At 32.4% G+C, this 25,556-nt stretch overlaps 1 protein-coding gene across 1 annotated transcript; it reads right to left on the bottom strand.

The window, feature by feature from the left end:
• Positions 1 to 8,401: 8,401 nt before the first annotated feature.
• On the bottom strand, positions 8,402 to 9,354 carry LOC129893119 (defensin-like protein). Its single transcript, XM_055968614.1, has 2 exons — positions 9,233 to 9,354; positions 8,402 to 8,889 (listed from the first exon to the last, which is right to left on the bottom strand). Exons 1-2 carry the CDS (start codon positions 9,294 to 9,296, stop codon positions 8,639 to 8,641), a joined length of 315 nt encoding a protein of 104 aa, XP_055824589.1. The 5' UTR covers positions 9,297 to 9,354; the 3' UTR covers positions 8,402 to 8,638.
• Positions 9,355 to 25,556: the final 16,202 nt, after the last annotated feature.

Genomic DNA, 25,556 nt, shown 5'->3' with positions numbered 1-25,556 from the left:
ACCTTTGTAATGACCCCCTTATTAGGGCCCACATATTCAGGTATTGTCTATGCCAGGGTCGTCCAGTTCGCACCTTAGTCCCTCTTCACGCTGCAGCGCTATGTGGTATCGAATCCGGAACCTCTGGCTCCTTTACATCCACCTTAAGGGGGTCGCCTTTCACCAATTGAGAGTGAAAGAAATACTTTTATTGAAGCCTTACATACCTGGATTCCGAAGCTTTAGTCGAAACCGAATTTAAGAACTCTATGACCACTCTTTACTCCGAATTGAAGAACTCAATAACCACTCTTGAACCCCTAACCTTCTCTCCTTACCAGAGCATTTTGTGTACTATCCAAAGTATATGAATAACCGAAATACTATTTCTACACTACTAAAAACTAAAACTATATTTGAGAATGAGTAAAGAAGTGTATAGAGAGAAGAGTTGCGTGAGAAAGCTTGATAAATAAAATGAGGAAATAAGGTAGGTATTTATAGGTGTGGAGGAGGGACCTAAGAATAAATAAAATAATTATAAAGAAAAAATCAAATTTAATGGAAAATTGTGATGTCATGGGTGATGTCAAATGGAGGACAATTGATGTCATGAGTGATGTCAAATGTATCTAGATCTTTCCATTATATGTGAGATGAGTTCTCTTTAACAGAATACTCTTTTTCGGAGCTGAGTTTGAATAAGATAAATTCCTTATTAGGATTTGGTGTCTTCATAAGAATTGTAGATATGGAAGTCTAGTTTCATGTCGTTCAAGAATCAACCAATTTTGAGCAGCGTACAGTGAAATATGAATTTTCTTCTATAATCACTCCATTCTATCACAGCATCCTTTCTTACAACAATTAATTTATTTGACCTACTTAACCTCCGAAACTTAAAATATGGTCCACAAAAGTTGTAGGTAATGATATTGTGGTTATTTAAAAATTTAAATCACCTAATGCGAACCATCCTTTGAAAAGTTATGCCCAAAATACAGAGGCTATATCATTTTTAGGCGAGAATTGAAACATTGTATACAACGTTTTTAGGGGATGTTACATCTCGGAGGCCAAAAATTATTTCTGAGTGTCGTCCACGCCTAGGGTACCCTCTCGAGACAATATTAATTTGGTATCAGAGCACAGAGTTCAGGATTTCTAGGGTGTCTATGAAGCCGTGTCTAGTAGAGTCTTGTTTATGGATGTGTCGTGCACCACACTTATAATCAGGAGGCTATAGGACATTAGGAATTATTTCACTTCTTTCATAATCTGAGTTCGTGTGATAGAGTTTAACTTCACAAAACTTCCTTTCTAATTCGTGCACTTATATGTTGCAGGAAATAACGTGGGTATTTATAGGTGTGGAGGAGGGACCTGACAATAAATAAAAATAATTACAAAAGATGATATTGAAAATTTAATGGAGGATTGTGATTTCATGTATGATATCAAATGGAGGACTATTGATGTCATGGGTGATGTCAAATGGATCTAGATATTTCTATTGTTGGTGAGATGAACATTCTTTTAACGAAATACCTTTTTTGGAGCTGCGTTTGAACAAGATAACTTCTTAATTAGGATTTGGTGTCTTCATATGAATTGTATATCTATTAATATACTTTTATGTTATTCAAAGAATCAACCGATTTGGAGCATCATACGGTGAGATATGATTTTTCTTCTACAAATACTCCATTTCGTCACAGCACCATGTCTTGCAAAAATTAATTTATTTGACCTACGTGTCCACCGAATCTTAATATATGGTCTTCATGAAAGTTGTAGGTAATGTCGTTGGAGTTATTCAAAAATTTGAATCACCTAATTTGGATTAATCTATGAAAAATTATGTCCAAAATAAAAAAGAAGTATAATTTTCATCGAGATTTGAAACACCACATATAACGTTTTAGGGGGTGTTACAACGCATATGAAGAATGGTTCGAGTCTTGACAAAACAAAATTAGGGGTGTTACATTTATCTTGAGTGCCCTATCTGATTTTGCAAGTGTTGGTTAAATGTTCTGCGAGAGAAGTCTTCTTCGGTCCCAAATGAATTGGCTTATTCGAAAAAGGTCTTGTTCTTTGGAAGATCTATCTCGTGTCTGGTACTGCATGGTTCCCTTGAAAGTGTCTCAAAACTTCAATACATCCGCATCTTGTACATCATCTTGGTCTGTTATTGATGCCCTTTGAGATCCCTTGCAAGCCTGAAAAAGAAACCAAGAAGAAGAAAATAAGATTCGTTAAGCATGCTAACCAAATTCACGACGTGCCAGATTATACCGTCAACTTCGATAATTTGTTCAGGATGATTTAATATTCCATATTTGGAATAGATGTACTCCTTGAAGTCTGATTGTATATAGCATTAAACAGCTCATGATTTGGACACTCTAGGCTCAAGATACATGAGATTGCGCGAAGTTAGACAGACGTGTGAGTTAACATTGATGAAATACATGTATAATTACAGAAAGTCATTGGATATTATTTTTGTACATGTTATAGTTCTTGGTATCCTTTTTCCAATGAAGTAATAATCTCATGATTCCAATTCTCCTATTCCAAGTTACGAATTTTCTACCACAGACGTGCGAAGTTGAAGAGCCGAGCAAGACAAAATTTTGAGTTGACTTTCGAAACAATATTTCTACCAATCTATAAAGCCTTTGGCTCGGATGTTTACACATATTATAGTTCTTTGAGTTTTATTTCCAATGTAACAAGAAGATCGTGATTTTGGCATTCCTACTCCAATTTACGAATATTCTATCACAGACGCGTGAAGCTGAAGAGCCAAACAAGACAGAATTGTGAGCTGAATTTGAAACAATATCTGTACCAATTCATAAAGCCTTTGGCCGTGATTTGTTGTTACATATGGTATTTATTTGATTCATCTTTACAATGGAACAAGAATCTTGTAATTTCGGCACTCCTACTCCGAGTTATGAATTGTTTTCCACAGAAGCGAGAAGCTGAAGAGTCGAGCAAGACAGAATTGTGAGCTGACTTTGAAGCAAATCCATAAAGCCTTTGGCCATGATATTTACATATGTTGTAGTTATTTGATTCATCTTTCCAAGGAACAAGAAGCTGGAGATTTCGGCACTCCTACTGCGAGTTATGAATTTTCTACCAAAGCTATGAAACTGACATATCGGATTTAGAAATAGACTTCAAAAATCAATCCGAAGGGAGTTTTGATCTGAAATTTTGGTATGTTGTATGATAGGATCAAACGACTTGCAATTATGTCACTCCTACATCAGGAAATAAACATTCTTGCATAAGTTTTCAAAGTTGGAAATCACAAAGTACTGTGAAGGACGAGATGTTCCACTTTTTTCCATCAAGTCGTCAAAAGATTTCTCTAAGATCTTCTTCAAATTGAAAGGAAGCATGAGATTTGAGCTTTGTGCTTTCTTGTCGAAGATGTAAAAGAGGTACTCCAAGTGTCTCTCTCGCAAAGATGCAAAGGAAGTGCGACACCAACTTGCTCTTCAAGTGTTGAAAACGGGCTACTCCGAAGGTACTTAATCAGAAAGGTAGATCCACCATGTGATATGAGACTTCGATTTAGCCGCAAGTATAATATCACTCTTTGGATTAATAATCTTGGCTTTAGTTACGTGTTTAAGAAATTGCAACTTATGGATCAAGTGTGCTTCATTTGATATAAAAATGAGTTGTCTTCTATAATAGTCTCATTTCAATAAATCTACACTCGTCATAGAGGGCATCTGTACACACATAAATTTTGTTGGACTGTACAAATGCATAAGTCCATTTTTATTGTCATGATTCGAAATTTGGGTGTGATGAAACTTATCCTTTCCCACCGGACAAGTCAGCCTAACCCACTAAATGCGGAAATAAAAGTGGAAACAGTTTAAAAATAAACAATTTAAATGTCAAAAACGAATATCTTAAACATTACAAACCCACAAAATCACTTTCTATCATTTCCAAACAAGTAAAAACACGAATACATGATCCTACAAGCTTAGACATAGGTTTAGAAATTCACTTGCCACAATTTTAACCTTGAGCTTCGCCGAAATCTAAGCTTTACCCTTACGCCGACGTTCTAAATCAAGATAATTTATTCAAATAAGCAATCCCAATTAGAATACGAGTCTAACGATACCCAATTTGATATTTAACACCGAACCAAAACTGACCCGAACAACCCAAAATACCTGATTTTGAAAAAAGAACAGAAATCCATAAATTTTTACATGAAAATGATCCTCGAGGTATTTAGAAACTAATACCGAAAATCAATTTGAATTTGAAGTTAAAATCAACCCTCAAACACCAATTTAAAGAAATGAAAAGTTCTTCGTGAAACCCCTCAACTTTGAAGCTTTTAAATCATGAATTCGAAGTGAAAATTACGTTAAAATCATTGTGTAATGAAAGATTTTAGTGAAGAACACTTACCCATACCAAAATCCTCAAATAGTCCTTTTAAAATTGCTTAGGCCGAGCTTCTAGGGTTCAACAATGGAGAAAATGGGAGAAATCTCGATTTTTGGGAAATTTCAAGTCTGCCCAGGTATTGCTCTATTCGCGATCGCGACACCCTTCCTCGCGATCGCGATAAGTAATCTTTGATCAACTCATTAATTTACTATCGCGATTGCAGAAAATTCCTTGTGATCGAGATGATTAACTCATCTAACCCTTCGCGATTGTGACTAGGCCTACGCGATCGCGAAGAACAAATGTCCCTACACTCAAATCTTGGAATCAACCCTCGGAATTCATTCGGAATTCCGAGCACACAAACTTTATATTCTACTACACTAATTTCGATATTCCAAAATATCAAACTGGGCTCGGGACCTCTAAAAATTCAACGGACGCCTTTCCTAGCCCCAAAACCATCCTTAGAATCCAATAGAGTTGTCGAAATTTCATTCTGAGTATCGAAACTCCAAAAGTTCACCGAAGTCAAACATTGGCCTAAAATTCATTAAATTCCAACCTCAAGACCTGAATTCTTCGTTACTACCCCAATTTTGATTTCTAAACTCTCTTAGACCAATTTTCTTATTCTGGAGCTGTTGTAATCAACAGAATTCCATTTCGAGACTCGTAGCTCAAATTGACCTAAAATGCCACTTTTAAACACTTCAGGCTTATGAAACTCAAAATTTCCAAAACCCAAACTTTTCATTGAGTTTTTCCAAAATCAACACTCGATACAAATGAAAAACTCAGGGAAACTAGAGGGAGGGTCAAAATGGTCAATTCATAAAAAATTCCAAAAATGACCTTCGGGGTCATTATATTTAATAATTTCAAGTCCAAGGATCATTTCATCTTGAGGCCCAAGCTTATGCCACATGTCAGGCTGACTTGGTAATTCCAGTCAAGTTCAAGACCAACAAGAGGATGCCATGTGTTCAAATAATGTGGCAATCCTGGTCAAAGTTTAACAACTCATCAAAAAACAACATTATCACAGAGTTATTGGGATAACCTTAATTACTTCTGTGAACCAATCAGAAGAAGGCAAAAGAGTTCATTCACATTTGGACTACATCCCTTCTACAACTATAAATAGGAGGGTTACATAATTTTCTTAGGACATTCTACAAGCATTGGAGAAAAGCTACAACATCAACTATGTAAGTTCTTCGAAGGAGTGGTCAATAGAGTACTTTCCAAAGATCGACTTGAAATGACGAAGTGTTTCCCGATGTTCTCGAAGATCAAACATATCTCAAGGCAGTCTATATTATCCTGCATTCGAGAAATACACTATTGTCGTTTCACGCCCCAAGAGGGTACCCTAGACGTGGCCGGCACTCGAAGACCATTGCTGGTATTCAAGAAAAGCACTTGTTCCAATCACACCTTCATTCAATCACATTCTATCGACAAAATACTTAACTCATAAGAATACTACTCATAAATAAGGTCAAAGGCCAACCATTTATCCAATCAACAACTAGTAATAATGAAACTAGTCAAAATAAAATAAATCAACATCATCAACACTCTAGTCTATGAAACCTTTATCAACAATCTAAGAGGTCTCAATGACAGGTTCATGGCTACCACAGATCAAATAAAGGAAAGCTAACTCAAGCTGAAAAGATGTGGTATCTTTCAAAAATAGGGAGGACTCACCAACTAGCTAGAAGTGAATAGATCCTCAACGGTGTGCCTGTTGATGATCTCCAGTACCTGTCTCTGCATCATGTAACGATGAAGTCCAAATTGTGTCAGTACGTGAAATGTACGAGTATGTAAAATGACAGAATGAAACATACATCAAGGTAGAATCAAATTCAACTCAGAATCTCAACTCAGAAGAAGGAATAACTCAATCAAGATATCCTAAGTCTAAACAAGAACATGATTTAGACAATACCAATCATGTACAATCTAACCCAATCCATTCCAATCTGACTTAGATTATTATTGAGAGTTTCTCTTATCCGACAACTATCACTTATGAGCCAGTAATAGTACAATAAGCCGACGTTGTTGCCACCTTCGTTCATACCTTGCCAGGGTAGGAACGAATCACCAATCATGGATACATAACCAATCAAGTCCTATCATGTCAGGACAATAATTTGGGAAACATCCGACTCTAACGGTTCAATCCTCTCTTACGTTTGAAATATAATTATTGGGTTTGAATTACTACTTACTCTTACCCAATTTGGTGCTCGATACTCCTCCCAAAACTCAACGCTCATAAAACTCTATTCAATCAGTTTAATCTAGTCATTTCAACAAATCTCATTTGCACCCTTATCAGTTCATCAATTCTATCACAATCAAACCTTTCGACCGATCATGTTATTCAATCAATCCCAATCACATTTTTCAAGAGTAGTTTAGATATGCATTTATGACAACAACTAATCTTATCCAATTATTTCTCCATTCATTCAGCCAATCTTTGGGGCTAAATCGTGACTCATCAGGACTCCAAATCAACAATTAAGGAGACTCAAAATATCTAAGTTTAAAACAAAAATATGTATAAAAAGTCATACCAATTAACTCTTAGACTCAACCATAGTATAAGAATGTTGTAATATAGGAATCAACTTGGGTTCATGGTAATGAAGACATGAAGCATTTATCAATTTCTCAACTCATCAACATCAACATAACAAAATCAAGTTAGTAGATGTAAAAACTCATTAGGACATAGATTTATCAAGAAAACTCAATTCATATGAACATTCAACTCAAAGAACATGTAGGGCACATGGGTGGATTCAATCCATGTTACCAGCAGACTTATATACCTGTAACTCGAAGGAAAATCAAAAGTTTGGAAGATGGGAGTAAACGCTTGAACCCTAGTTTCTTTCTCTTCTCCAATTTTTGTTCTCAAATAAACTAAGCGTTAAATGAGGTATACTCGTATAGGGTATTGATAAGGAACTCAAAATAGTCCCAAAACATTAAGGTTTTGATCTGAAAAGGACGGGAAAAGAACAAACTATCCCTCATAAAAATCTGATCGGAAGTCCCTACGAATCACTCTTTCGGGTCGTCAAAATATTTACCGATCGTAGATTATGAAAGTTATGGTCGTTTGAAGTTGACCCTTATAAGATCTTATATGAAAACTTAATCTGTAAAGGATCTTTCAACTCGACTTAGTACTAGAAGTTCCTTATGACCATAATTCACTTCTAATACACTTCAAATACTTAGGAATTGATACTAACTCATATATACACTATTTAGAATTCATCTAGTTCGATTCTATACGCATATGAAGAATGGTTCGAATCTTGGCAAAAAATTTTGGGGTGTTACATGTCCGTCCTCGAATTACGGAAATATATAAGGAGAGAAGAATCAAGAGAACAACAGAATTGTACTCACAAAGATTCATCAATAAAATTACCTTTTTTCTAAATTTATTTTGCTTGCAGTTAATTTTCAGCAATACAAAAATTTATTGCGAACAAGTTTTATTTGGGATCCAGACCCAATTGACAACTGGTTAAGAGGGACAAGGGAATTAAAAGAAAAGCCTTATGCGTATTATGAGAAAAATGTGTGTTTCACTCTCTCCCTTTCTCTCAGTTTAAGCTTCTCATATCCCTTCTTTATTTACCCCTAGTTTCTACTTTCAATATTTTTGCATTTTTTTTGGTTTATTAATTTAGTAGTTGTATTTACGTTATGAAATCATAATTGATCCTTCATATTATTAATATTGTTGAAATTTGGTCACTGCTATATCAAAGTTGACCTGTTATGTATGTAATTTTTCATTATTAATCAGACGTGAGGTGGTATATATGTACTGCTTCATCATTATCCACAGGTCTTGAGTCTCGACTTTGATTCATGAATGTAAGTAATTTTTATTAAAGAGTGTTCAAAAAATGAATCATGATAAAAAGCGATCAAATAAATGAAATACAAATTTCATACATTAAATTAAAGATCATAGTCGATCAATTTATATTAAAACATACATAAACTTGATACAAGATTTCAAAAGGATTAATGATGTGTCACAACTTATTTAATGTGTCAAATGGCTACTAAAGGCCAATAACACAACATTATAAGCTACCTTTTTTTAAGAAAAGGCAACACTTTATTTATTTTGTTTTTGACACTCAAAATCCTTAACCTCACTTAATTACTCCATCATAATCTCTTCTTCAAGCACATCTTCACTTAGATTTTTTTGTTCCTCACCCAAAGTCATTTCTTTATTTGAAACTTTCTGAAGTTCACAAATCTTAGTACATAGGCACCTTCTTTGAAGTTTGCTACAATGACCATCTGTAAATCCCTCAGTGAGACAAGCTTTTCTACATGGATAGTTGGTAATACATATTCCTTTGAAAGTTTGGCTTACTGATTTGCAAATGTGCTCAGCTTGCACCTCTACAATCATTCACAAGTAGTTACAAATGTTAGAATAAGATAGAGACGTAATCGAAAGAAATATTGCTCATATAATTTTAGAGGAATATAAATAAACAAATTATTTTAGGATTTTTCATAGTTGTCAAATATAGCAGATAACTTTAAAGCATTTATTAATTCACTATTCTTTAGGTTTCATTTGAACGGTTCGCTGCCTACTTAGTTACATTTTTTTTTAATTATGATTTCATAACAGAATTAGAGATCCTAACCCTCTTCTATTTTATATTTTTCGTTTATAAAAAGAAGAATTGTGTAATTGAGAATATTTTTATGAAGGAATAAATGATGGAAGACAAACCATAGGCAACAAAGAGCGTCATTGCCAAGACAAGAAATGCCATGAAGCAAAAGGAGCGAGCCATAGTCTCTTTGAATGAGTAAAAGAGAATGTAAATATTTTTTTAATAATAAGAAAGATTGGAATTTAGAGTTGTGAATAAACCATAACGCAATGGAAGTAATTTATAGGCAGTGAAATATGAGTTAGACCAAAAAAACATAATATTTAGTGGGCCAATAATATGTGAATGCAATGACCGGTCATTTTCGGAAATTCTTGATAAATTATTGTTTTACCCTTCTCGATAGTAGCCTCGAGTTATATTTGGTTTATTTGTGTGACGGATTTTCACATTTTGTTGAGAAGTTGAAGATGATAGGATTTTTTGAGTTTGAGTTGAAGCACAATTAATTTAAATTCACGTAAAAAATTCACTTTTAAGAAATAAAGCACTTGCTAGGCATGGATTCCACAAAAAAAGAATACTATTCTAAAATATTCTTAAATTTGAATTGGAAAATGTCTTTATTTTAATTCGTAACTTTTTCATATAAATTTAAAGCTCATTCTAAGATACATTTTGAAAAAATTATGGTATAATACATTTTTCATATTCTTAAATTTAAAATGATTATATTTCTCTTTGAATATGAAATGTGATATAAACTTCTACAATATCAAACTTAGTGATGTATTTTTATAATTTTTAATATTTATATTTATTTTCAATACATTATTCAAAATTTTGAATATACTAGCTTATTCAATTATTGTCTAAGTTTTCTAAAATGATAGATAATTAGGAAATTTTTTGTCCCTAAATCAGATAAAGGCCCAATATTAATAAATATATATGTATTTTTCTTTACTTACTAAACATAATAAGTTTTATACGATTTGTAGTAGATTTGGAAAATATTTGGCACATTTAAATATGTGACATTTTTGAAGCTTTGTGACTTTTTCAAAGGATTGTAACATTTCCAATAAGGCACAATAAACATCTGTTCACACTACTCTTTGTTTCCTCTCATTTTTAAATAACAATTTATAGACCTTCTTCTTTTGCACAAACAAATTTTAGTGTACTTTACTGCCTTTAAGTGGTTCGCTGACACGATAGTTTTAAATACCAATACATCGCTGAGTAAGATTGTTCTATTCTGAGGAGATATATTTCATTAACCTTGGGTACTTGAGGGTAATAATTTCCTTAACGATTTAATGTGCATTCAATGAGCTCAATTTTCTTATTTTCAATATTGTTTCTGTTATGTTGCAGATTATATTATTATTTTTTTGGTTTTAACTTTCTGATTTTGAAAATCACTTTCAACTTTGTTGTTTCTTACGAAGTTCGGCAAAGTTATTGTTCTAAGTATCTTAATAATACAGATTAAACAACAGGGGGAGAATTAGGTAATTTTTTAAGTCACGTGCTATTTTTAGAACTTAAAAATCAGTTTTAAGATTATTATTTTTAATTCAACATGTTAATAAATAGGATAAATATACATTATTTATTAGACGATGAGGGTATATATGCATTGTGTGTTAGACGACAAAGATATAATGCTAGAAATAAGAAAGTTAAGAGATATATTTATAGAATAAGATAGAGACGTAATCGAAAGAAATATTGCTCGTATAATCTTTAGAGGAATATAAACAAACAAATCATTTCAAGGTTTTTCATAGTTGTCAAACGTATACAAATAGCTTTAAAGCATGTATTAATTCACTATTCTTTAGGCTTCATTAGAACAATTCGCTGCCTACTTAGTTACATTATTTTTAATTATGATTTCAAAACAGAATTAGAAATCATAACCCTCTTTTATTTTTTATTTTTTTTGTTTATAATTAATATTTTGACCAAGAAATATAGTACTTAATATTTTGACCAAGAAAAATAGAGTAATTTTACATATTATTTTATTTTATAAGGTTTTAGTGGAATAAATGATGGAAGACAAACCATTAGGCAACAAAGAGCATCATCGCCAAGACCAGAAATGCCATGAAGCAAATGGAACGAGCCATTGGAAATGCCAAGATTGGAAATGTTTTTTTTTTTAATAATAAGAAAGATTGCAATTTACAGTTGTGAATAAACAGTAACACAATGGAGGTAATTATAGGCAGTGAAATAAGAGTAAGACCAAAAAAAGTTAAAATTTAGTGGGCCAATAATATGTGAAGCAATGGTTGTTGGTAATCTTAATGCTTGGAGATATATTAGAAATACAATAAACATGTTCTTCTTCTTTTCTTTTTCTAAAAAAGAAAAAAAATTGGGGGCAGGGGGTTACACATTGAAAAATTGAATCATCACCAACAAAAAAAAAATTGCAATTTAGAGTTGGGATCTCTCTGCACGAATACGAATTTAGTCTTGCCCTAATGCGAGTATCAAATATCGAGTGCGAAATCAAAAATAAATGTTTCTCTTCTTTTACTTTTTTTTTTAAGTTGGGGGAAGAGAAAGGAAAAATGAGTTAGAGAATTATAAGATGGGGAATCGAATCTCACCAATAAAATAAAAGTTCAGGTAGCCAACCAAATGAGCTACTTATAAGATTTTAAAAAATAGCATGTTCCTCATGGTCATTAAGCTTTATTTTTCTATTTGATATTTCATTTGGTGTTTGATACTTGCTTTATTTCATCCCACCACCTATCACCCACCTAAAAAAAAACTTTATTACTACATTAGATTCGTGTGTGTATATATATATATATATATATATATATATATATATATATATATATATATATATATATATTTGCACTATCAATATATTTATTCAAATATAAGAGATTTCAGATTTGAATCTTTAGTACGAAATCATTTTTACATTAACTTGATTTTTTTTGTATTTCGTAAGTAAATCTATTAATAGTTTTCCAATAGACATGTTCAGAATATTCAAGTAAAAAACACTCTTTAATTAATAGGGGCAAAATACATTAGAGATTTCAGATTTGAGTCATGGCTAAAGTAGCTTTTGCTAGAAAATATTTTATCCATTTCAATGTGAGACATCTCTGTACGAATACAAATTTAATTGTATCCTAATAGGAGTGCTAAATATCGAGTGTGAAATCAAAATAAATTGTATGTAATATGATCCCTACTTTCTTCATGAATATACAAATGTACAACCTTATCTGTTCCCAAATGATAGAATCGCATGTTAGTAGTGCTTGATTTTTTTTTTCAATTTTTAGTACATCAATAGACACGTTTTTAACATTCAAGTGAGAAAACAAAATTAAACCTAGCTACTCTCTAAATTGTAATAAATTTTGTTGGAGTAACTTTAGACTTTACTGTAAGATATTAATTAATTCGTCATAGATTATTTTTTGGTTGAAAAAAAAAGTAGGTAGGCAACTTGTCGAAAAAAGAGTGAAATTCCCGTGTTTGAAGGGTAGCTCTTGCTTGGGATCGTCCTAAGATGATCATCTCATAGTATTGAGAAATGAATCAAATCGGATGGTTTTATTTCTCAATATTATTGACTCGATTCTGACAAACGAAAGTCAAAAATTGAAGTGACTTCATTAAATACGAAATTTTAAAAAATTTAAAAGATTTTGTGATATGTAAGCCCAATAAATTTGAATAAGGCCCATGAGAATGAATATTAGATTGGGCCTTGAATTGCAATTTGGCCCATTGGTTTTGCCAAATAAAATGGCTTCACTCTTCCAATCTACCTATTTTTATTAGAGAAAATGTTCAATTTTTCCCTTTAATTATTGTGTATTTGTCTATTTTAATAATAACTCTTCAAATGACTTGGGTACCATACAAAATTTCAGTCTATATTAGCAAATATTCAATGAAAGTAATAGCATATTTAACACATATTATTTATTTATTTATAATTCGGATAAGAATAGAGCAATTTTATTCATCTCACTACAATTCACGATGATGTTAAACTAAGAACTAAATTTTTTTTTCTTTTTCATCCGCTATTCATAATACCTACTTTGAAGTTCAACTAATAAGAATCCACCATGGAAAGTCCCACTTTAAAGAATTTCGAAATCAACTAATTAATAAGTTAAAAAGGTGTTAAATCACTTCTCACGAAACCAAAACTACCTTACCATATTTCTCTATTATTAAACCATATGTCCAATCACAAAGATTTCTTTGAAATGATATATTTACCCTAAGACACATCTGGAAATTTTATTTTATTTTATTTTATTATCACTAAACAAGTTACCTGCTTTAAAAAAAATTAAATGAGTGACTATAAACAGATTCATAATTTAAATTTAATAAATTTAACCTTTCAGATTTTAGTAGTATTGAATTTATTGATATTTTTGTAGGTTTTTATGTATATAATCATATCTTTCTATAATAATATTTTACTAAGACAATTAAATTTTCTTTGAAATTGATTTTTATGTTATGTCATATTAGGTATTTTGTATAACAATATTTCATAATAACAATAAAAAATATACAAATAAATAATAATATTATAAAAAAATTTCACCATATAATTTTACTCTATATCAAAAATTATGAATTCAGATAATCCTTAGCCAAAAGATTATGTCCACCAAGTTACCCAATGTGATAATATCAACTTGCATCTTTTTTCCACACATGTTTGGTACATCATCAATGTTGCTATGGACTTTATTACATTGTTTGGTCAACATCATCCTTGCAGAACAAAAATTGCCACGTAAACATCATGTGATTGCATAGAGACGGTTGGCAAATATATTTTGTTCTTGTTTTAATTTATACGATATAATTTAACTGATTATAATATTTATATGAGATAACCAATCTTTTCATATATGTTTTTACTGATATTGGTGCACCACTTGAAAAAATGTACTAAGTATGAATCATTCTTAATCTTCAAGATAAAAAACCTAATTTTCAATCAAGTGTATTATTTAACTTCTTGCAGAATGGATATCAGAATATAATATTATATCAATTGTAACTATATATATATATATATATATATATATATATATATATATATATATATAGTTTATTACAAAGATCACGAATTCACATATTTCATATTTTACTTCTAAATTTGCCCTTGCAAATCCCCTCCACCCTTTCTTTCATTACTAATGAATATTCTTTATTATTAACTAAAATAGAACAAAATGATCATGTTTTATTCTTCGATCGAAAAGAAATGTCTTAAACAATTAGAAAAGCACTTTAATGAACAAATTTGATATTGAGCAATTTAATTAAGATCATACCATTTGTTTAGTTATAAAAATTTGTCATTTAAAAGGGTTACTTAATTTTAAAGTTCCTTTTGTATACACTATTTTCATAGAAATAGAGAAGAAATAAGTTTCAATTCTTCTTACGTCGATGTCGATTAATTGAAAAGGCAAAATAACATATTTCTAAGATGTATGACTAAGATAAGCAAACGTCATTTTTAAATCTCTTTTGGATAATGTATTGCTATTTAGGGTGTGTTTATTACGGGGGGAAATATTTTTTTAGTAGTTTTAATATTATAAGACTAAGATTATAAGACTTAAAAAATTTTTTGTGTGTTAAATTAAAATATTCAATACTAAGAGGACTTGACATGATAACACAACCCAAATAATAATTGAAAATATAGATTGGTTATAAAAAGAAAAAAAGAAAAAAATCAAATTAGGTGACAAAATAAAAAAAGAAAGACCTTATTCTTTGCATCTGTCGCTTAATTTGAAAGGGACATCCTAATTATAAGACATTACGTATTAGACTTGCTTTTCGTGTGCTCTAATTTTTACTCACCACAATTTCATCTTTATATTGTAATTCTTTTAATTTAATTATTTTCTCTATTTAAAAACTTTTATCTTTAAAGTTGGACTCCAAGGATCATTCAAAACCTCGAGCTCTGATACCAAGTTTGTCACGATCCAATCCTAGGGCCTAGACGTGACATGGCGAATGAGGAACCCGAAAGTACCTCAAACAAGCCTCTTAGCATTCTTTTAGCCTTTCATAGGTAATGATGATAAATAAACAAGCGGAAATCATAATAAATCTTCAACTTACATATGTCCAACAATACCTCTAACTATTAGATTTAACGGGGCTAAGACAAGTCCCTAGCTCACCCTCAATCATAATAGAAGAAATGTCATAGTAAAATATCTTAACATATCATAAACTAGAAAGATAAAGGAGTATTGTTCCCGGAACATGGGAACTCACCAAAAGTAGTCTCTAATGGAATATCAACTAGCCACGTGGAGGAGAACGAGGAGGAGCACCGATCCCTACATAGTGATATCATGTAAGCAAAAGAGTATGCGTTAGTACTTTGAATGTACTAAGTATGTAAGGATGCATGAACATTGAAGAAACATTAAAACATTTATATAATATGGAACATAATTTAATGTATGCATAATAAATCATATAGATATTCTTTAAAATATTCATTTTGTGGGAAATTAACCATAACCGACATTTAAGACCATGCGAGCTATTACATGGAATCCAACATAACCCCCTACGTTGGCCGGAGAGACTACTTGCCGGGTAGAACTCCGTCAACTTCATTCATTTCTTTAACTTTAACTTTAAGGGCTATTTATGAATCCATTAGCCTAAGCCTACAAGGGCTCCTATGTTGGCACATAGTTAATGAGACAAGGGGTTGCTACTAGGATTCCCTTACCAAATCTCACCTCAATGCCTCATTCGATGCTAAGTCAATCCCACGGAATAGTTTAATACTTCAAAATATTCATAGCATATAACTTGAGAATTCAAACATCATATTCGGTAGAATAGCTCATTAAAACATTTGATAATTCAAATATGCAAGAATTGTCCTTATTGCATAAAGAATCCATCATTCATATCATTTCATCATTCTTTCATTTCATAAGACTCCCTTTTTTATCATAGATATTGCTTTCATAAATATTTATTTGGAGTCAAAGCTTTCAAGTCAAACTTTATTAAAAACATAGTAAAACTAGGTGGGTTCAAATCACTTCAACTTGCAAATATGTATGTAAATAAATATACATAAATACTTTAAAATCCATTTATTAAAAATCATGCTTTAAACAACCCACCATTTATTTCAAGAACCTTTAAAGAGATAAATAGAGAAATTACTTGCAAACCATCAATTTATACATATGAAATAATATTGCATCAAAATAGACCAATAATCATTAGTTCAACCATGATTCATGCTATTAAGTAAAAATAAGAATTATCCATAAGAAAATTACTTGAAATTGAGAGATTTAATTGAAAGAGTTTTTGGACTACATGAGTGGAAGAACCCATGGATAAATACTCACATAACTTAGAGTAAATCTTAAAGAAAATAAATGTAATTTATCATATACTCAAAATAATTTAGGCATGAGAGTGGAAGGAATACTCTCATTGAAGCCTTACATACTTGGAAACCGAAGCTTTAGTTGGTACCGGAAGACATAATGACCACTCTTGAGTCCTAGCTTCTCTCTTTGCCGGAATGTTTTGTGTACTATCCGGAATATATGAATTACCGGAATAGTATTTCTTCACTACTAAGAACTAAAACTATATTTGAGAATGTGTAAAGAAGTGTATAGAGAGAAGATTTGCTTGAGAAAGCTTGATGAATAAAATGAGGAAATAAGGTGGGTATTTATAGGTGGGAAAGAGGACCTAACAATAAATAAAATAATTATAAATAAAAATCTGAAAATTTAGTGGAATATATTGATGTCATGGATGATGTTAAATGAAGGACAATTTATGTCATGAGTGATGTCAAATGTATCTAGATCTTTCTATTGTAGGTGAAATGAGTTATTTTTGATAGAATACTCTTTTTGGGAGCTACGTTTGAATAAGATAAATTCCTTATTAGGATTTGGTGTCTTCATAAGAATTGTAGATATGGAAGTCTAGTTTCATATCGTTCAAGAATCAACCAATTTGGATAAACCTACACTGAGATATGATTTTTCTTCTATAAACACTCATTTCCGTCACAGCATCCTACCTTACAAAGATTAATTTATTTGACCTACTTAACCTCCTAATCTTAAAATATAGTCTTCATAAAAGTTGTAGGTAATGATCTTGTGGTTACTCAGAAATTTGAATCACTCAATTTTGATATTCCTATGAAAAGTTATGACCAAAATACAGAGGCTGTATCATATTTTGGCAAAAATTGAAACATCGTATACAACGTTTTTAGGGGATGTTACAATATCTAAGGTCGAGTCTTCGATATACTTCTTAGGTCTGCCACTACTTCTTCTTATACCCACTATAACCAATCTATTTCACCTTCTTACTGGGACATTTGTGCTCTTCACATGTCTAAACCCTATCAATCTCACTCTCTCATTTTGTCCACCGCGGAGGTCATTCCCATATAATTCAGAATATCTTTGTTCTTAATTTTATCACTCATATAGTATGTCTAGACATTCATTTCAACATACTCATTTTCGTTACTTTCATCTTCTAGACATGCAAGTTTTTGATTGATCAACACTTTGCCAGATACTACATATCTGATCTAAATACCACTTTATAAAATTTGATGACACATTTTTATCACACAAGACACCAGATGTGAGCCTCCATTTCATTTCTCCCGATATATATATATATATATATATATATATATTTGAAACTTAACCTCAAATTGTCCAAATAATAAATTATTAGGTTGGCATTTCTTTATCATACGCGTGCAAATCATCATCTCATGATATTGAAGATACAAAGCTCTTCCTTTTCACTTCAATCCCCTAAATTATTATCAAACAACTATTCTTACAAATAATACAACTATTAATTTTTGTTTTTTAATACTGTAAAGTCGGTATCAATTTCATGCACATTCTTGGAAGTTTTGGACTTATACGCATTATTATTATTTTTGTAAGGATCTAAAGAGTCTTTCATTATTTCACGGCAATCGAATTACATTTTACTCCCTCCAGTCTTTTTTTAATTGACACTTTTAACCAGAATAAAATTATTCTAAATATTTTTCATTTTATAAAATAAATAATGAGTTATATACTTTTGTCCCACTTTATATGGCATCGTTTGAATTTCGAGAGTTAAACAATTTATTTTTATCTGTGAATTCAGGCATGGATATATTTGAAAACTACATGAAAAGGACAATAAGTCACAATAATTAATAATTCAAGATATTTAAAAGAAACTATATGAAAAAATTATCATCAGAAAAAAACTTGTTTGAATCTCAATATCCGAAAGGACATACCACACAAATTGAGAAAAAAGGAACGGAGCCAGAACATCTATCATAGATGTTGAATCTACTAATTACCTTCTCTTTATATTTACTTCTTTATATATATTTCGAATGTCCTTAGTGAAAATTCTGACCTCATTCCTAAAAAGTGTACATTTCTTTTTGTGTAGTATAGTCCAAGCTTCTATGGCACAACTAGGAGAGTTTACATCTCTGCCAAAAACATAGTGGTGGGTTGCTTCTATGTTATATCGTAAATATTGAATTTTCTTAACTTTTTCATATATTTTCTTCTATATATTTTAAATTTTCTTAATGAAAATTCTGATTCCGGTGCTTAAAAATATTACATGCCTTTTTGTGTAGCATGGTCCAATCTTGTAGAGCACAACTAGGGGAATTTACATCTTGGACAAAAACATAGTGGTGGGTGTTGTTCCTATTATATATATCCAACTGGGGAAGGTTGAGCATAGTTCCCAATTTAAAGGGTGTAGGGTATAAGATTATGACTTGTGTTTTAGATAGATATACATATAATAATACTAGCAGCCATTGTCCCCATACCTATCTATACCTAAATATTAACTCAACATTTTGCTTTGTATATTAGCTGCATTTCTGTCACTTCCCTAATAGGATTTTAAAGATAAGAGTTGAAGGAAAATGAAAAAAGAAAATGTAAAAATAACATTTACTTATTACTTTTTGGTGCCATTTGGCCTTAAATATTTTTGAGAAAAAACTTGAAAAAAAAACTAAGAAATCAGTGTTTGGTCATATAACTTGACAAATATATTTAGCAAACATCCAAGTTTCCAAGTTTTACAAAAAAAAACTATAGTATTTGGGACAAGTTCTACGATTTGGGAATTTTTAAAAAAATTAAAACTTACCCCAAACATTTATTTTTTATAAAAACACCTATCATTTATTATTCCAACTAATATTTATCTACCAATTTACTTCATTAACGTGATCAACTAACATCATTAAATAACATATCTAACTATTAATAAAAGAAAAGGTTGTTACTACCTTCTCTGAAAAAGAATAGTTTGAGTGACAAGATTGGGAAAAAAAATATTTTTAATGCGATTAATCTATTGTTCTTGTCCATATTGTTATTTTGTTTTTGTTGATTGTTATCAATTATGTTATAAAATTTAAAATGATCATACAAACTTATGAGTGTTTTTAATAATTTTAAAATTTATAGGTACAAAATAATATTTTTTTGAAACGGACAAATATTCTTGAGAAAATTCGGGCCAAACACATAGTGAAATTGTAATGACTCGTTAGGTAATTTTGAGAACGAGTACTCCTCCTTTCATAGAAGATCATTTTCGTAAATTTAAGTTGAAAATTTTGGACCTTTCGGTAACTTTGGTTAATTAGTTGAGGGATAATTTTAGAGAATAAATTTAATTGATGAGCTAAAGTATTAATTTATTTAATATCCTATACCACTTTTCTTATATTTATTAATATAGGTTAGTAGGGTTTGTAAATTTTAATACATAATTAGTTTGGAAAAGGAAAAAAAATAATAAAAGAAAAAAAAATTATATATATATAATCTGATGGCTTAATGCCACAACGATAAAAAGAGAACAGCGACGCAGAAACGAACACAAAAATTGGAGAAAAAAATACGGAGGAAGAAAGAAAAAAAGGGAAAAAGAAAAATAAAGGAGAAAAGAAAATTAGGGATTTTCATTCCAAAGCGTCAAGGTAATTATTCTCACCCTTTCCATTAAATTTTTATCTGATTATGAACATATTTTTAGGGTATATTGATGGAGAAATAACGCTGAAATAAGAAAATATGACCTTAGGATTCTTCACATAAAATATTGATTTGGGGTTGAATAACGATCCGTTTTAGCTAAACTTTGACATGTGAGTTTATTTTATCACGAGTGAACATAATCGGAAAGAAAATTTCAGATTTGACTTCAATGACTCGGGATGACTTTTTGACCCAATTTTTTTATCCGAAAATAAATATAGCAATATGGGTGTCATTGGATTCATATTCTTATGAAGATTATGTATTTGAAGAGATTTTGATCATTACGAAAGGCTCAAGTTTTAAAGTGATTATTCAATTTAATTGAGGTTTAACCCTAGTTTTGAAATTCAGAAAATATGGAAGTTGACATGTTAAGTGGCATCAAGATTAGGAACGTGTTTATAGATTTGCTTAAATTTTTGGGTCTAGGCTAGACATATGGTAATAAGGGTGTTGTTAGTTTTGAAAATCTTATTGTGATTATTTATTTGAGTAGATTACGTTGATTTGGAGGCCCAACGAAAAGGGAAGGCTCAAGCCCCGCAGTAATTGCTTGATTAATTAAGGCAAGTGAGTTTCTAAACCTCAGTTTAAGCTTGTAGATGCTTGTATTTCTGTGTTATGTGTACTGGGGAGTAATGAGAATTGAACTGGGTTATTGACTGTATGATTGACCTTAAAATGGAGATGAGGGGTATAAAATGGTGATCTAATGACATGTATTAGTGGAATTGATATGTTGTGATTATAGGTTTATTTTGGACATGTGAAATGACTATGTTGATATGAGATAGGAAAAATTATTGTTGTTGTCATGTTATTATCGTGAATTATATGAACATGAATTAATTACATTGTTCTAACATATTGTGTTGAGACTGAAAATGATATGAAATAAAAGGGGTCGGCCCACACGCTCCGTGGCAGGTATTATGAAACAAAGGGGTCAGGCCACACGCTCTGTGACAGATATTATGAAATAAAAGGGTCGGGCCACACACTCCGTGACAGGTATTATGAAAACAAAGGGGTCGGGCCACACGCTCCATGGCAGGATATATATATTGAGGGGACGGGACACATGCTCCGTGGCAGGTTACATGGACAGAAATGTCCCCCATGGGTTCCAAACTGTAATTCAACGGATGTGTACTGATAGGACAGACATGGATCATCTCATTGCATTGCATCGCATTTTGTTGATATTTGTGAATTTATGTTTACCATTTATTGCTCTGTATATGCTGAACTTGACTTGATATGATTCATTGATGAGACTATTGATGAGTATTTGTGGACTATATTACTGTTATTATTGTACAAGTGTAGAGTTTGGCTGGTTTTATGCAGGTTGTAGTTAAGGAGGTTCGGTTGGGAGGACAAGAGTACTTGTATCTATTGAGCTTTGCTTAGTTTTAGTTGTCCACTTGCTGAGTACCGTGTTGTTTAGTACTCACCTATTGCTTCTACACTTGTGTAGGTTATGAGTCCGGACCTGCTTGATCTCCTCGTGTTTTCTACTACTTCCGAGGCTATCATCTCGAGTGTTGAGATAGCTGTTACATCCATGTAACACCCCTCAAAATTTTTCCTAAGATTCGGGCCCTTTTTGTACACATGTGGGGCCCATCATATTTATTTCGAAGTACGTGCTTGAGTTAAGATGAGTCCCTGAGGAGTTTAAGAGCGTTGGAGGTGAGGTGGGGTCATTGAGGACCCCTAGGACCAAGCTAAGTCCAAAAGATCCGTCGTGGCTAAGTTTAGGACGAGTCCACGTAAGGGTCGACTTTCAATGACCCTATCATTTGAAAGACGTTAGTTTGGGTGGCCCACGACCTATCAAATTAAAGGTCGTCGAGTCTTCTTTCCAATGCCACCAAGAACATAGATTTTGGAGTTCGGGGTCAAAGGATATGACGATCCGAAGACGAACTAGCACGACAGGGATTGCATTTTGGCCTGGGTTGCAACTGCTGGGGAAATGGCCTTGGCGCCATAAGGACGCGACGCGCCACTATCGCGCCAGGAACATGCCTCAGTAGTTTTGCCCCTGGCGCGACGCGCCAATAAAGGTGTGCAGGGTTTTTCAGGCCAAATTCCCAGAATTTGGAACAATAGGCTTGGCGCTGTAAGGGCGCGATGCGCCACTATCGCGCCAGGAACATGCCTCAGTAGTTTGGTCTCTGGCGCGACGTGCCACTAAAAGTTGTGCAGGTTTTAGGCGTAATTGGCCTTGGCACTGTAAGGGCGCGACGCGCCACTATCGCGCCAAGGGCGTTTTAGCCTATTTTCAGAACATTTTGAGGAGGGACAATTTGAGAACTTACCCAATTATATATATGTAGCCCTTGGTCTTTTGGGAGCTCATTTTGGCAGCCCTCACTCTCTCTCTAAAGAAAGCCCTAGCTCCTCTCCCTTCTCTCTACTCTTCTTCTCCATTTCCAACAAAGGAGTCCAAGGAGCTTCAAGATTAGGGTTCTCCATTGAAGACCCAACCTCAAGGTTTTCTTGATGTAATGACCCGCTAGGTAATTTTAAGTACTCATCCTTTTTCTTCCATAAAAGATCCCTTTCATATATTTAAATTGGGAAATTTGGACTTTTCGGTAACTACAATTAATTAGTTGAGGGATGATTTTAGAAAATTAATTTAATTGATGGGCTAAAATATTAACTTATTTAATACCACTTTTCTTATATTTATTAAAATAGGATAGTAGGGTTTATAATTTTAATACATAATTAGTGGGAAAAGAAAAAAAATATAAAAGAAAAGAAAACAAAAATATATGTATATATATATAAAAAAAAATCTGATGGCATTAAGCCATCAGATCTAAACAAGAAAACGAGAACTAACTGCGGCTTCCACATCTACTTCACACGAGGGCATGCGGTAAACAGAAAAGGAAAACGATTTTTTTAGGTACTCATTTTTGTTATCCAATTATGTTGATTATTATGTGATTATTGGGTGGTAGAACACTAGAGATGTCTTATTAGTTTCTTTATTTGAAAAAATAAAATTGAAGGGTTAATGAAGGGTTGGTTATGTGGCAATGTTATAGGAATGGTGCAATTGATGTTGCTGCCAGCGAAATTGTTTCTTTCAAATTGAAAAGTTAATGCTTAGGCAATGATTGAGTGATGACTTCTTAATAATTATAGGAACGCCATTAACTAAATCTTGCCTTTAACAAGTTGCTTAATGTTTTCTTTGAGCAGTATGTCAATTTATTTATTTTTGTTAGTGGTATCTTTACTGCATCACTAACATAGAATGAGTTAGTTCTCGAATTTTGATATATTAAGATAGATAATTAAATATTAGGTATATTATAATTTATAAATTCCATTAAATTTATGATATTGGGGAAATTAGAACCTAACCCTAGGCTTAAAATTTGAAAATATGAGAGTTGACATGTTATTTGACGTCAACATTAGGAACTTGATTATAGATTTGGGTGGATTTTGGGTCTAGGCTAGACATATAATAATATGGGTGTTGTTAGTTTCAAAATCTTATTGTGGTTATTTATTTGACTAGATTACATTGATTTGGAGACCCAACGAAAAGGGAAGGCTCAAGTACCGGTGTAATTGCTTGATTAATTAAGGCAAGTGAATTTCTAAACCTCAGTTTAAGCTTATAGATGCTTGTATTTCCGTGTCATATATACTAGAGAGTAATGAAAATTGAACTGGATTATTGACTGTATGATTGACCTTAAAAAAATGGAGATGAGAGTATAAAATGGTGATCTAATGACATGTATTGGTGGAATTGATATGTTGTGATTTTGGACATGTGAAATGACTATGTTGATGTGAGATATGAAAAATTATTGTGGTTGACATGTTATTATCGTGAATTATATGAACATGAATTGATTGCACTGGTTCTAACATATTGTGTTGATACTGAAAATGATATGAACAAAGGGGTCGGGCCACACGCTCCGTGGCAGGTAATATGAACAAAGGGGTCAGGCCACACGCTCCGTGGCAGGTATTATGAAATAAAGGGGTCAGGCCACACGCTCCGTGGCAAGATATATATATTGAGGGGACGGGCCACACGCTCCGTGGCAGGTTACATGGACAGAAATGTCCCCCATGGGTTCCGGACTGTGATTCAGCGGATGTGTACCGATAGGACAGACATGCATCATTTCATTGCATTGCATTACACCTTTCTGACATTTGTGAATTTGTGTTTACCCCTATATTGCTCTGTGTATGTTGAACTTGACTTGGTATGATTCATTGATGAGAATTTGTGGACTGTATTACTATTGTTATTGTACAAGTGTAGAGTTGGGCTGATTTTATGCAGGTTGTAGTTAACGAGGTTCGGTTGGGAGGACATGAGTACTTGTATCTATTAAGCTTTGCTTAGTTTTAGTTATCCACTTGCTGAGTACCGTGTTGTTTGGTACTCACCCCTTGCTTCCACACTTGTGTAGGTTGTGAGCCCGGACCTGCTTGATCTTCTAGCATTTTCTACTACATCCGAGGCTATCATTCCGAGTGTCGAGGTAGCTGTTACATCTATCTAGCGGATACGTCTTGCTCGTTTCTTATGTTTTAGTCCTATTCTAGAGACAAAGACATTGTGACTGTATTTCTTTTTGTACTTCAACAATATATTAGTGGCTTGTATACGTGACAACCAGTCTTGGGGGATTTTGGAGATTATTTATTTATTTGTTTTTGACTAAGTTAAACCTTGTTTTATCTCAATTACTTCCGCATTTACTTTCCATTGAGTTTTAGGCTGACTTGTCTCGGTGGGTTGAGATGAGTGCCATCACGCCCGGATTCGGGTCTTGACAAGATGGTATCAGAGCCCCAGGTTTATAGGTCTCACGTGTATACAAGCCGAGTCTAAGTAGAGTCTTGAGGATCGGTACAGAGACGTCTGTACTTATCTTCGAGAGGCTATGAAGACTTTTAGGAAATATCTTCACTTTTTGATTCTCTATCGTGCGTCCTTGATCCGATCTATTTTCTATTGCTTCACTCCGTTCTCTCACATATAGTGGTGACTCTTACTTGATTTTATGTGTGTGTAGTTGAAAGGTCATCATGTGATCTAGGTTTAATTTGGAGGTGGAAGTAATAAACTTATAGAAAGGGTGTCATGTGAGATTTGTAATGCACGACGATTTTAAAAGAGTAAGTAAGGTTATGGTTCAATAGTGTAATTTGAGGATATAGTATAGGAAGAGGAACAATGGTATGAAGGATTATATGAGTCTTA

Source organism: Solanum dulcamara, chromosome 6, assembly GCF_947179165.1.
Source record: "Solanum dulcamara chromosome 6, daSolDulc1.2, whole genome shotgun sequence".
NCBI lineage: Eukaryota > Viridiplantae > Streptophyta > Magnoliopsida > Solanales > Solanaceae > Solanum > Solanum dulcamara.
Note: the sequence above shows the minus strand (reverse complement) of the source record. Positions and strands in the feature narration are given on the sequence as shown.